General features: G+C 40.9%; 1 protein-coding gene across 32 annotated transcripts in view; it reads left to right on the plus strand.

Moving 5' to 3' along the window:
- The window catches only part of picalma (phosphatidylinositol binding clathrin assembly protein a), a 138,801-nt gene that overhangs the window by 110,213 nt on the left and 13,441 nt on the right, over nt 1-15,147 (plus strand). For 15 of the 32 annotated variants that reach the window (XR_012098700.1, XM_073043379.1, XM_073043383.1 and 12 more), the window contains 3 exons: nt 2,210-2,236; nt 7,821-7,880; nt 8,707-8,811. The exons of 2 other annotated variants lie outside the window; for them this stretch is intronic. Coding sequence is in view for 29 of the 30 variants with exons in the window: in XM_073043379.1 (XP_072899480.1) it covers nt 2,210-2,236; nt 7,821-7,880; nt 8,707-8,811 (192 nt within the window). In the remaining variant the exon portion in view is untranslated. The remainder of the gene's footprint in view (nt 1-2,209; nt 2,237-7,820; nt 7,881-8,706; nt 8,812-15,147) is intronic. 15 more of the 32 variants (XM_073043388.1, XM_073043389.1, XM_073043392.1 and 12 more) reach the window with 2 other exon arrangements.

Raw genomic sequence — 15,147 nt, forward strand, 5'->3', positions numbered from 1 at the left:
AAAACTGCTTTTACTATTTTGTCATGTTAGTAAGTTTTTAAATTCTAAATACACAATTAAATTGTGAATTTCTTATGCTATAAGAACAGTTCTTTCTCCTCTATTATGCCATTCAGTGAAGCATTGCATGTGCAAGATATTGCTCCTGTTAGCAGAGGATTTGGCTCCATTCATTTGAAAATTATTTACGACTTGTTTTTACAGCATAATCCTTAGCTTGCATAGTTCTGTCAGTACACTTTGTAGCTTTTCAAATATTCATCTACATACCTTTATAAAATTTAAGTTTTGGACTCTTTTCCCCCACACCCCTACTGGTTTATGAACTTTTCCTTCCTCTGTTCTCCTCTAAACTTTCTGCCATCTAGCTTAAATCTATGCCACCTAGTTATCTACTACTACTTTCATGAGAAGAATGTCCTTTTCTGCTCACTTACTGTAGATTTATCATAATTGTGTACAGCTCAATCAACAAGGATGGTGCATTGATTTTGGTTGGGCTTTGAAGTGCCACAGGGTAAGGATGCCACAAGTCCATAGATTAAGGCAAAGTAACTGTTAAAAGAAGAATTTCTATGAATTATACTAGAGCACTGATAAAATAAATGCAGACATAAACAATTGAATACATTCCTAATTACCTCGTGTGCTTGTTCCTTTTGTGTTTGATTTCCTTTTATGATGCTGCCTTGCCTGTTGCTACTTGGCTGTAATCTAACCACTGGAAGATTGCTCTCTCAGTCGAATGTGACTACGAGCAGCTCTGGGCGAATGGCCCAGCTTCAGACCGTAGCATTCCAACATGAACGGGCTTAACCTGGGTCATATGACCTGAAGGCCAATTGCAAGGTTACTTTTGCAGTGGTAATGAGAGAGCAGTTACTGTGACCCAGAGAGATGCAGTAGATTTTTTTGTATCATGGACTTATTGGCACTTTCCAAGGCAAACTGCCCTTGCAAACTGTCACAGATTACATTGTCACTGGGGCCTGTTTAATTTGGGGCCAGGATGGCCTTGGACTAAATTTCCACTGCAGTGTTCTGATGATAGAATGCCTTTGCTTGTGCTTCTGTTTACATTTTTAAAAAAGCATGATCGTGCCAAAAGAGAGTTGAAGGGAAGAAGGTGCTTAGCAGACTTACTAGTGACAAGATGTAGCATCTAGTGGAGTGCCAAGAGGTCCAGGGCACTAATTCCTAGCCTCCACCTTCTCTATGGGAAATAAGTGAGGATCTCAATAGATTTAAGTGATGTTTGCTACAGGTGTAGATACACTATCAATGTATGGTATATGAGTGCTGGAGCTGAGAATGAGAATCGAAGCTGTGCTGGTTTTGTCAGTAACTGCTAACCTTGACCGTCTGAGCAAGGTCATTGAATTTCTTTTGACTCTGGAAATGGGTTTGTGGTTTGTCATTCCTGGTGTAGTAGTATACTGCCTTTTGCTTCATTTCAGCATTGTGGTAAATTGCTAATTAAATCACAAAAGGAGTTTCCAAGTATTCATGGTTTAAATTATCACCCAACAACTATGTACCATAATCCTTTCACAGGAATGTCATAGTTGCCATCACTGAATCTGAGAGTTTCATTCCCACCACAGTTGAAACGACCGGTAATATAAATACAATGTTTCTCAAAGGTTTATGGTAATGGTGTCAATTGGAAAACTTCCCTTGAGAACTGGAGATCAGTCATTCATGGATGAGTTGTTTACCTATACAGGCAGGCTCCTGATGTTCCACAACTTAGTAAGCACTTGGATTCTTCGTACTTGGTTAAAGTAACTCACCAACCCAATACCTTGATAGGTATTGTAATATTCTGCATAGTTTTAGATTGTTAAAATCTGATAGATTTAAGGCTACTGAAATTTCTTGGCTTTTATGTTGCCTACGTAAAAGTTTTTTTGTGACTGGGCAGCAATCGAACAAAGGAATCAGTCAGACATTTCCTTGGTCATTTGACAAATACTGCTTAGAGGTATCAACAAAACCTTGGAATTAGATAGATGCAATAACATTTTATAAAGTGGAAAAAGTGAGGATGTGTGTGTGACTTTTTTAAGAATGATCAAGTAGTTTAAAATTAAGTATAGTTAATGACTAACTTATTTTTTATCTTTAACATGAGCAATGTATAAACTAATTGTAAGAGTGCAGTCTGACTAAATATTTGATGGTTTATGCAATTGTTTCCTTTGAAAAGCAGAATGGCATGCATTTCCCTCAATACGTAAGTGAAATTGTTTTACTTTAAAAGCTGGCATGCTGTTGTCATTCGCTACTGATCTGAAAACTACTTGCAGCTGTTACATTTTTCACCCGCTGGAAACTTGTTTGAAACTTGCTGCTGCCATTGCCTAAGTCTGTCCTCTAAATATCACTCTGATGACAGCATGAAAGCAAATTCAAATTTATTCAAGAAAACTTCCATATAAATTGATATATGGAACCTTCCCTCACCCCCGCACAAACACCTTTTTCTTTGTTCTCCTAGTCAGATGTGGTGGGCAAGTCTGTGGCTTCATGAACTCTTCTTCTTGGGTGAAGAAACTGCCAAAGTAGCCTGTAATGCATGAATTCACTACTTTCTTTTAATTATCTTCTTTGGCAGTGGTTTGACAAAATGTTAATGGTTAATTTCTGAAGCATACACCACCTATGCCTGATATGCCTAAAATTTAAAATTGTGCAGTTTAAAGCATGATTTGCTTTGGAGAATTTCTGACTCTATTTAACTTTTAGCTATATTCAGATGAAACATGTCGCTCACTGATAAAGTGGAGAATCTCCTGTGATTTGTTAAAATATTTTTGTAGTCTTCATAGTAAATTAAAGCTGATAACAAATGTTTATGGAATAGTTTCATGTGACTTTTATAAGTATTGACCATAAGCAGAACTACACATTAGATTTAGAGACTTACAGCATGATAACATGTCCTTCCAGCGTGAGCCCAGTTATACCCATGTTACTGATTAACCTGTTAACAGGTACGTCATCAGAATGTAGGAGGAAACAGCTCATGGAGGAAACCACATGCAGTCACAGGGAGAGCTTAAAAACCCTTACGGGCAGAGGAAGGGATTGATGCCATGTCACTGGTGTTATAAAGGTGTTTTGCTAACAGCTATACTAACGTGCTGCCACACCCACCCCTCTCCCCAACACTATAATCATTTTTCCCAAGTTTGTTTTGAAACTTGAGTATTTATTCTTGCACATGGCACAGTCCTTATTTTAAATGAGAGATTGGTATGGGAACTTCACTATGAAGTCAGAAATAAAAATAAGCAGAAGATATTTAGCAGGGCAGGCAGCATCTGTGAAGGGAGAAATAGATTTAACATCTTGGGTCACTGACCCAACCAGGAAAGGAAAAATGAGAATATAACTACGTTTCAGGTTACAGAAAGAGAGAGAAAGTTGGTGTGAGCAATGGAAATGACTGTGATTGGTCAAATATAAAGATTTTGTAGCCAAGAATGAAACTGTTAATGCTGTTTGAAAAAGGCAATGAAAATCGGCACGCATGGTAGCGTGGTGACAAGTGTGGTTTTATTACAGTTCAGGGCATCAGAATTCGGTGTTCAATCCTGGTTTCCTGTATATGAGTTTGTATGTCGTCCCACAGGAATATGTGGGTTTGCTCTAGGTGCTCTGGCTTCCTTCCACAGTTGAAAGACATTTCAGTTAGTAGGTTAATTGGCCATTTTAAGTTGTCCCATGATTAGGCTAGGGTTAAATTGGGGGATGCTGGCGGCACAGCTCAAAGGACTGGAAAGGTCTATTCCACAGTGTATTTCTAACTGAGCCAAATAATAAGTAAAAAGTTGTTAACCATAGCTGACCTTTCTAAAGAAATGGAATTGAGATGCAGAACACAGCTATTGGAGGAAATCTGAAATAAAAGAGAATGCTGCAAATACTCAGGACAGGTAGAATTGGAGGTCTGAAAATAGAGGGAGAGAGAGAACAATTTTTTTTTAAAAAGCAGAAACAGAACATTAACTACACCACAATAATAGCTGAAATGAAGGCGATACTCTAAACCAAAATATGAAACAAATCAGAGATTCCCTTTGGTACTTTTGTACAGGGTGTTGGCAAGTACGGGACACATTTCTGGTCTCTTACGTAAGAACAACTTTGGAAGCATTCTAAGAGGGATACACCAGGCTAATTATGATCAAGACAGTTGTCCTATCAAGTGAGTTTAAATGAGTTGGGTCTGATTTCTTTAGAATTTTGGAAGACTGAGTGCTGATCTTACTGAAATATAAGATGCTAAGGTGACATGACAGATTTTGCTATGTTTTCACGAGCGGAGGAGTCTCGAACAATGGGAGCATAGTTTCAGGATAAGGGTTGGTCATTTAAAACTGAGGTTTCTTGGAGACTGGTTAAACTCTGCAATTGTCTGACCCAGAGAGTTGTTGACGCTAGTTCATTAAAACTATTTAAAGTGGAGGTAGATTGGGAATTGAGGGTTGTGGGGATTTGGCACAAAGGCTTGGAATGGAGCAGCCTTAATGATGTTGAGGTTGGCTTGGGGCGCCACGGTAATATAGTGGTTAGCGCAATGCTATCATATCTCAGGGCGTTGGAGTTTGGAGTTCAATTCCAACGTCATCTCTAAGGAGTCTGTACGGCCTCCCTCTGGAATGCGTGGGTTTCCCCTGGGTGCTCCTCTAAATAAAGGCTGTGTGACTTTCTGTTATTGTGTTTATGTGTGCCTGGCTGTCTTATCCCAAACATTTAGTTGGAATATGTGAGGAAGGGTGAAATATAGTTAAAGTTTAGCTTGATGAACCACACCACTTTCTATCACCTGCCTGGCTATTGAAATCTAAAAATTTGTTTTATCTGAGATGATTATCAAATTATTCAAAGTAAAATGCCTCCTTAAATTATTGACAGAGATGGCATTAAAGCTTTTCCACAGATACATATGATTACTCAATTCATACATTTTGTATCCCTTAAATTCTAGTTAATTTTACAGTGGATTTTGTAATTGTCAGTACAAACTTTTTACTTAAAACTTCATTTTTTTTTCCCAAACCAGATTGGCTTTGAGATGATGCTGCTCAGCTACTTTAACTCCCAGAAGCCCATGTAATGAGGGAGTGTTGTTTGGGAGTTGCAGGATTTCTCCTGCAGCATTCAACATTCGGAATGATGTGTGGTCTGAAGTGGACCATGCTGAAGAGGTTTTGCTCCTCTTTTTTGAAGGCATAAATGTTCATAGGTTTATTTGGTGATATGAGTGATGCATTTCCGAGTTGCTGCAGAGCTTCATTTTAATTGTACATTGTAGCCATAATGGGGCTGCAGAGGAGCTATACTTATTTAAGGTGATGAATGGAATGCTAGTTAAGTAAATTGCTTTGTTCAGGATAGTAATAAGCTTCTAAGCATTGTTAGAGTTGCAAGAGAATATTTCATTACATGTTTTACAGGGTGCAAAGGCTTATAGAGTGAAGAGGTTCTGAACTATTCTATTCACACACTACAGGTCTGATTCAGTTAGGTTTCTGGACTGTATTCATTCAAGATGAAGGAGAATCTGTGATGTTAGTGCTATTAAACATTAAAGGCAGAGGTGAAGACTTTTGGAATTCATTATTATCTGGCACTTAGCTAAGGTCTAAGTCTTACTTGTTACTTACCAGTCCAGAGTTTGTTGCATTTGTTTATAGACTGTCTCAGTAGTGATTAAGGTTTATTTGATCCCATTTTGACAAATATTGTGTTACTTTTTATGAGCAGTATTTACATCACACATTTGGTTCCTTTTGTTTTGAATGAGAGCTGTAGTAACTCTTTATCCAAATGGTCCTAATATAACTTGAGCTTGAGAGTTTGCAGAAATAATGCTCTCGATGATACTTTGTTGAACATTGAAAATAAACCATAACTGAGCAATTCTTCGTTTGTTGTTGGTATATAAGGATAACTCGGCTGGAAGCACTACTATTTCTGGCAAAAGTTTTCAGTACCATAATTAGGATGTTGTCAGAGACCTGTGGCCTTTTAACTATCCAATGTTTTCAGTTGTTTCTTGATGTCATGCAGAGTGAACAATTAGTATTGTAATGTTGGGATCTTCCAGAGTAGAAATAGGTGGATCATTCATGAAATTGTTCAGGATGTGGAAGGCTAAAAAAAAGCTTTCTTTTTGTACTGGGCTTGGTTATTATTGAGTGTGGAGCTAGAAGTGAAACTTGTTTTCCTATTCGGCAAAATTGAGTCCAAGTCAGCATAAGCATTGTCATTCCCAATCCCCAACTTTTTTTCCCTGTAACCTCTTTCACATGCTCATTAACACACCCAATTTCTCCTGTCACCTAACTACAAAAAGGCCAATTTACAGCAGGCAATTAACTGACAAATCAGCTTGCGTTCTTTGATGCAGGCAGAAATCAGAGCACCCAGAGGAAACCCACAAAGATATTCAAGAAACATGCAATCTCTACACATACACCATCCAAGATCAGGATCAAACCTGGGTCTCTGGTGCTGTTTAGCTGCAACTTTCACTGTTTTGCTACTGGTTGTGTCAAACCTGGAGACGTTTATTTTGATCCTTCAGTTCTGAGTGGTCTCTGTCTTCGTGTGTGTCTCTCTTTGTGTGTGTGTGTGTCTCTGTCTCCCTCTCTCTCTCCTCTCTCTCTCCTCTCTCTCTCCTCTCTCTCCCCTCTCTCTCCCCTCTCTCTCCCCTCTCCCCTCTCTCTCCCCTCTCTCTCCCCTCTCTCTCCCCTCTCTCTCCCCTCTCTCTCCCCTCTCTCTCCCCTCTCTCTCCCCTCTCTCTCCCCTCTCTCTCCCCTCTCTCTCCCCTCTCTCTCCCCTCTCTCTCCCCTCTCTCTCCCCTCTCTCTCTCCCCTCTCCCTCTCCCCTCTCCCCTCTCCCCTCTCCCCTCTCCCCTCTCCCCTCTCCCCTCTCCCCTCTCCCCTCTCCCCTCTCCCCTCTCCCCTCTCCCCTCTCCCCTCTCCCCTCTCCTCTCTCCTCTCTCCCCCCTTAAGTATGTCTATAGCCCTTTGGTGTCTCTTTGGGTGTACCAGTTCATGGTTGTTTTTCTATCTTCATTTAGCCAGGATTAATCCTTAAGATTGAATTGAATGATGGAGTGAAATGCTTTGAACTACAGTTGTGCTGCTATCATTGACCCAAAGTATAGCCTGATTGAAAAGTAATGGCATTGTTAATCTGCCACAGTACAAATCCCATACAGTGATGCTTTATGTTCCCATAATGATGGGACTTTTTCTGCATTGCAGTTTCCAGTCACTCTATCATATGTTCATGGACTCTGAAAGATAAATTGACATAGGCAAGTTTGAGTAGGTTTTTCTAGCTTGTATTGGTTTTCTCACCTCCAGCCATTAGTTGTAGTGGTTTGATAACATTTGAACTCACAATCACATTATTAGACTGGATCTCTGGTCTACCATTCCGGTAGCACAGATATTATGTTTGTGTATCTGTTTTGTGATTCCAATCCTGTGTTCTTTTTTAATGAAGCTTTAAGGGGTCTTTTTCCAATTTCAAACCTGTTGTGGAATTTTGAAAAATAATTAAAAAAATTCACTTTCTTCTATGTATTGATTTGTTTGCAGTTCTGTGTGTTCAATATTTGACTGCATTCCATTGTAAAACATGAATTTCTTTATCTTTTCTGTACATTTTGCAATTTACAGTGTACTTGACTGCATAACTAGAGAACATATTGTCTTGGATTTGAAGATTATCTTTAAATGTATATTTGAAATTGTTGCATCTTCTTGCTATCTTGTAATAAAGTGATTCTGATCTAGGCTCCTCCCATTATGGCTTACCCAGCCACAACGCCAACAGCAGTGATGGGATATGGCATGGTAAGTATTCAGAATGGCTTTTTTAAAAAGATTTTATCTGATCTTTCACTCCTCATTGCACAACTTTTTTATATACTGAGCAGATGTTTGTAAAAAAAAATTAAAACAGTCTTCATTTCACTTGAAGTAAATGCTATTTTAACAAAAAAACAAGTTGCCACTTGTCCACATTACATGTGCAATGTGTATCTTGTAAACTGGGTATGGTGTGAACTTGGTTCTCAGATGTTGGTGGTTCTCCTGTTCACCTGTGCTGGCCAGTGATAATTGTATTATCAGAGTATTCCTACTGTCTAAATCAAGACGTTAAGCTTTTCTCATGATCAAAGATTCGCATTCCTATTTGATGAAAAAAATCAGTGGGGTGTCATTGGATGTTTTACTGAATGAGTGAATCCTTAAGTGAGACTTTCTAAACTTAAGTCTGATTAAAATACTGGATGTATTTTGTATATTTTGTAATTAAAGTTTAAGCAATAGAAAATTTAAATATTCTAAGTCAAGTAACTCCTGTAAAACAGGGGAATTTGTTCACTGAAAGTGGTCCATATCAAGATTTTAAATTACATGAAGCTGCGTCATCTGCTTATGCCTCAATAACCTCAAGTTGATTTTTTAAAATTATTTTTTCATGTTAATTCTTTGAGAATTAATTTTATTACCTACTCAACTTTTTTAGGTAGTGATTTGTGAATTCTGTAATGGCTTATTTCCATTGCCTGAGTGGCTGTAATGCAGGGATCACCAGTAACCTTATCATTGTGTAGAAGGTGAAACCATTTGCTTGAATTGTGATTTTTTTTGTGTGTGGTCATTGCCTCTCTAGGCACCTCCAATGGGAGCTATGCCTTTGATGACACAACCAACGATGATGTACACTCAGCCAGTCATGAGACCATCTAACCCCTTCAGCTCTGTACCTGGTGCCCAGGTATTTTAGTTTTATGTATATAAAATAATCCTTCAAGCAAACTGATCTATTTGACTATTTACTTAGTATTGACATGCTACAAATGCCAAACTATTGTAAAGAATTTATTTGACAATATCCTGTTTAGAATGTTGTAACACTGTACTTTGAATTTATCAGTGATGGAAGAAATGGAAATAGTTACATGGCAACATTGTGCTTTTACTTACTATGAGACTGGGTTGATAATTTTAAGTCTGCTACAAAGCTGCAAATTGTAAGGGTCACTTTTTAAAAACTTAACTCTTCATAATTTGTTAATTGCTAATAGTAGCTGATGAAATCTCAATCTCAATTTCATTTTCATTTTGTAAGATTCTGAGTTTTAAGAGCATCCAGTTCCATAATTCTGTATGCTTTCCCATGTAAGCAAATAACCAATGGCTATTTGAATACTCCAGTATTTATTGTGTAATCTGCGGTCTTCATACAGGGCACTTTTATAAAATGCAAACTGTGGGGGCTGGTGGTGGGATGTGTGAAAGCTATCCTTCCACATGTTGGAACTTTGTATGAATATTTCAGGACATGAGAGAGTGGTGATCCGAGCACTGGAGAGTGGTACAGGGAGTGGGGTGATTATCTGTAATTTTCCAGTTGTGAATTTCTGATCTGTTCCAAATTGTGCCATGAACTATTCCAAATCCTTTTACCCTGAATTGTCTGTCTGCTTTAGTCATTGACAGGTTTTACTGTCCTTCAAGTGCAGCTGCCTGTTTTGCAGGTCATATTGAAATTGGGTTATTATTTCTACAAATCAAACCAGAAAGTAAGCAGTTGAAGATGGAACTTAATGCAGGCAAGTGTGAGGTGTTGCACTTTAGTAGGACCAACCAGGTTTGGTGTCTTGCGAGTTGAACGACAGGGCACTCAGAAGTGTAATTCATTGAAGGTGACGTCACAGGTAGATAGGGTCATAAAGAAAGCTTTTGGTGCAATGACCTTCATAAATCAAAGTACTGAGTACAGGAGACGGAATGTTATGTTTGAAGTTATTTAAGATGTTGGTGAGGCCTAATTAGGAGTACTGTGTGCAGTTTTGGTCACCTACCAACAGGAAAGATGTAAATAAAGTTGAAAGAGTACAGAGAAAATTTACAAGGATGTTGCCAGGACTGGAAGACCTGAGTTATAGGGAAAAATTGAATAGGTTGCGACTTCATCCGTGAAATACAGAAGATTGAGAGGAGTTTGGTACAGGTATACAAAATTATGAGGGGTATAGATAGTATAAATGCAAGCAGGCTTTTTCCACTGAGGTTGGGTGCAACGAACTAGAGGACATAGGTTCAGGATGAAAAGTAAAATGTTTAAGGTGAACATGAAAGGAACTACTTCTCTCATAGTGGTGAAAGTGTGCCGTGATGCGAGTTCAAATTCACCGTTTAAGAGAAACTTGGATAGATACATGGATATTAGGAGCATGGAAGGCTGTGATCAAGGTGCAGGCGAAAGTAGGCAGTTTAAATGGGTAGGCATGGACTAGATGGGCTGATGGGCCATTTGATGTACTTTTCTATGACTCTGACTCTCTAATGTTAAAGTAGAAATTTTTTTGGGTGGGGGTGGGCTAGCATTAAAGCCCAACTTAAACTAAATGCAGAAACATCTGTTCCTCACCTTCTGTTTTCCCACAACAAAGTGTGAGGCAACAGCTGGTTGAGAAATTCCTTTTCAAGTCATTCTAATATCAGAAGATGCAATAGTGGTATTTCAGTATTTTCTTACAGTATTGTCTGTTGTCAGGATTTAGAAACATACATGGAAAACCTACAGCATAATACAGGCCCTTCAGCCCACAATACTCTTCTGAGCATGTACTTGCTTAGAAATTTCCTAAGGTTATCCATTGCCCTCTATTTTTCTAAGTTCCATGTACCTAGCCTGGAGTCTGTTAAAAGACCCTATCGTATCTGCCTCCACCACCGTCGCTGGCAGCCCAGTCCACGCACTCCCCACTCTCTGCGTGTATAAAAAAAAAACCTGCCACTGACATCTCCTCTGTACCTACTTCCAAGCACCTTAAAACTGTGCCCTCTTGTGTTAGCCATTTCAGCCCTGGGAAAAAGCCTCTGACTATCCACACGATCAATGCCTCTCATCAACTTATACACCTCTATCAGGTCACTTCTCATCCTCTGCTGCTCCAAGGACAGAAGGCCGAGTTGACTCAACCTATTCTCATAAGGCATGCTCCCCAATCCAGGCAACATCCTTGTAAATCTCCTCTACACTCTTTCTATAGTTTCCACATCCTTCCTGTAGTGAGGTGACCAGAACTGAACACAGTACTCCAAGTGGGGCCTGACCAGGGTACTATATAGCTGTAACTTTACCTCTCAGCTCTTCAACTCAATCCCACGGTTGATGAAGGCCAGTGCACCATATGCCTTCTTGACCACAGTGTCAACCTGCGTAGCAGCTTTGAGTGTCCTATGGACTCAGACCCTAAGATCCCTCTGATCCTCCGCAGTGCCAAGAGTCTTACCATTAATACTATATTCTGCCATCATATTTGACCTACCAAAATGACCCACCTCACACGTATCTCGGTTGAATTCCATCCGCCACTTCTCAGCCCAGTTTTGCATCCAGTCGATGTCTTGCTGTGACCTCTGACAGCCCTCCACACTATCCACAACACCTCCAACCTTTGTGTCATCAGCAAATTTACTAACCCATCCTTTCACTTCTTCATCCAGGTCATTTATGTAAAAAAAACATGAAGAGAAGGGGTCTCAGAACAGATCCCTGAGGCATACTACTGGTCACCGACCTCTGTGCAGAATATGACCCGTCTACAACTTTGCCTTCTGTGAGCAAGCCAATTCTGGATCCACAAAGCAATGTCCCCTTGAATCCCATGCCTCCTTACTTTCTCAACAAGCCTTGCATGGGATACCTTATCAAATGCTTTGCTGAAATCCATATACACTACATCTACTGCTTTACCTTCATCAATGTGTTTAGTTACATCCTCAAATTCAATCAGGCTCGTAAGGCACGGCCTGCCTTTGAAAAAGCTATGCTGACTATTCCTAATAATATTATGCCTCTCCAAATAGTCATAAATCCTCATGATCTTTTCCATCAACTTACCAACCACTGAAGTCAGACTCACTGGTCTTTAATTTCCTGGGCTATCTCTACTCCCTTTCTTGAATAAGGAAACAACATCTGCAACCTTCCAATCCTCCGGAACCTCTCCCGATGATGCAAAGATCATTGCCAGAGGCTCAGCAGTCTCCTCCCTCGCCTCCCACAGTAGCCTGGGGTATGTTTCATCCAATCCCGGAGACTTACCCAACTTGATGCTTTCCAAAAGCTTCAGCACATCCTCTTTCTTAATGTCAATATGCTCAAGCTTTTCAATCCAATAAGTCATCCCTACAATCACCAAGATCTTTTTCTGTAGTGAGTACTGAAGCAAAGTATTCATTAAGTATCTCTGCTATCTCCTCTGGTTCCATACACACTTTTCCACTGTCACACTTGATTGGTCCTATGCTCTCACGTCTTATCCTCTTTACTCTTACCTGTAGAATGCCTTTGGGTTTTTCTTAATCCTGTTTACCAAGGCCTTCTCATGGCCCCTTCTGGCTCTCCTAATTTCATTCTTAAGCTCCTTCCTGCTAGCCTTATCATCTTCTAGATCTCTATCATTACCTAGGTTTTTGAACTTTTTGTAACCTTTTCTTCTTGACTAGATTTTCAACAGTCATTGTACACCATGGTTCCTATACCCTACCATCCTTTCCCTGTCTCATTGGAACGTGCCTATGCAGAACACCATGCAAATATCCCCTGAACATTTGCCACATTTCTGCCATATACTGCCCTGAGAACATCTGTTCCCAATTTATGCTCCCAAGTTCCCGCCTGATAGCTTTGTATTTCCCCTTACTCCAATTAAACACTTTCCTAACTTGTCTGTTCCTATCCCTCTCTAATGCTATGGTAAAGGAGATAGAATTGTAATCACTATCTCCAAAATGCTTTCCCAGTGAGAGACCTGACATGTGACCAGGTTCATTTCCCAATACCAGTTCAAGTACAGCCTCTCTTCTTGTAGGCTTATTTACATATTGTGTCAGAAAACCTTCCTGAACACACCTAACAATCTCCACTCCATCTAAACCCACTTTGCTCTAGGGTGTCTCAATCAATATTTGGGAAATTAAAATTTCCCACCACGACAACCCTGTTATTATTACACCTTTCCAGAATCTGTCTCCCTATCCGCTTCTCGATGTCCCTGTTACTATATATGTAAAAGAAAATACCCAGTAGAGCTTTTGACCCCTTCCTGTTTCTAGTTTCCACCAACAGAGACTTCATAGACAATCCCTTGATGATTTCCTCCTTTTCTGCAACCGTGACACTATCTCTCATCAGCAGTGCCACGCCTCCACCTCTTTAGCCTCCCTCCCTGTCCTTCCTGAAACATCTAAAGCCTGGCACTCTAAGTAACCATTCCTGCCTCTGAACCATCCAAGTCTCTGTAGTGGCCACAACATCATAGCTCGAAGTACTGATCCACACTCTAAGCTCATTCGCTTTGTTCATGATGCTTCTTGCATTAAAATAGACACATCTCAAACCATCGGTTTAAGAGCATCCCTTCTCTGTCACCTGCCTATCCTCCCTCTCACACTGTCTTCAAGCTTTCTCTATTTGTGAGCCAACAGCCTCTTCCGCTGTCTCTTCAGTTCAGTTCCTGCCTCCCCCCCCCCCCCCCACCCAGCAATTCTAGTTTAAACTCTCCCCATTAGCCTTAGCAAACCTCCCTGCCAAGATATTGGTCCCTCTCAGATTCAAATGCAACCTGTCCCCTTTGTGCAGGTCAAGCCTGTCCCAAAAGAGGACCCAGTGATCCAGAAATCTGAATCACTGCCCCCTGCTCCAATCCCTCAGCCACGCATTTATCCTCCACCTCACTCTATTCCTATACTCACTGTCGCATGGCACAGGCAGTAATTCCAAGATTACTACCTTTGAGATCCTGTTTCTCAACTTTCTTACTAACTCCCTGTAGTCTGTTTTCAGGACCACCTCACTTTTTCTACCTATGTCATTGGTATAATTATGTACCACGACCTTTGGCTGTTCATCTTCCCACTTCAGGATATCGTGGACGTGATCAGAAACATCCCAGACCCTGGCACCTGGGAGGCAACTTAACTCCTGGTGGAGTCGTCGGGGTGCCGTCATGACAAGATTTTTGCACTGATCTTTTTGGTAATTGCTCATCGTACGATGTGACTTGGGCATCTGAAACCTGGCGGAGCCCATCCCCCTCCAGGTTTTTTTTTTACGAGGTCGAATTAGTAACTCGACACTCAACCCAGGCACGGATGGAGAGCATGCAAGAGAGCCAGCTGGATTTGAATTCAGGACTTCTCGCCCCGAAGTCCAGCCCTGATGCCACTACACCACCAGCCGTCCAGAATCACCTGTCTGACCCCCTAACTATAGAGTCCCCTGTTACTGCTGTCTTCTTCCTTTCCCTACCCTTCTGAGCCACAGGGCCAGACTGTGCCAGAGGCGCGGCCACTGTTGCTTCCCCCAGGTAGGTCGTTTCTCTCCCCCCCCCCCAACAGTACTCAAACAGGAGTACTTATTGTTAAGGGGTACAGCCACAGGGGTACTCTCTAGTATCTGCCTCTTGCCCTTCCCTCTCCTGACTGTTACCCACTAATCTGTCTTTCGAGTCCTCGGTGTGATTACTTGCCTATAGCTCCTCTCCATCACCACCTCACTTTCCCTGACCAGACGAAGGTCATCAAGTTGCAGCTCCAGTTCCCTAACCCGGTCCCTAAGGAGCTACAGCTCGATGCGCATGTGGCCTTCAGGGAAGCTGTGAGTCTCCCAGACTTCCCACATCTGACAGCCACTACAGAACACTGGCCTCACAGACATACTTCTTGTTTCTATGCTTCACCTAGCTGGACTCAACCCATTATCATGGAAGCTCGGTTGAACCAAAGCCTTCCTACTCTGTTGCCCTCTACTCCCCTGCCTGCTCTGTAAAGCTCTCTCCTTTTAAACTTCGCGCCGGTCTAACTCGTTGATGTCCACGCACTTGCGCAGGCGATCTTGATCAAACCGCTTAAGAAAAATCTGTCCTCTTTTAAACTCTTCGTGCGGGTCTAACTTGATGACATCCACACGGTTGCGCAGTCGTCCCTCGATCTTTGATTTCTTTCATTCCATTCTCTTCTACTGCTTATCATAAATCTGCACTCAACATGCAAGCTGAGAATTTGTGATGGAAGCTTTGCTGTTAGTGACGCTGCA

The sequence above is a fragment of the Hemitrygon akajei genome, chromosome 4 (assembly GCF_048418815.1).
Source record: "Hemitrygon akajei chromosome 4, sHemAka1.3, whole genome shotgun sequence".
Classification (NCBI taxonomy): domain Eukaryota; kingdom Metazoa; phylum Chordata; class Chondrichthyes; order Myliobatiformes; family Dasyatidae; genus Hemitrygon; species Hemitrygon akajei.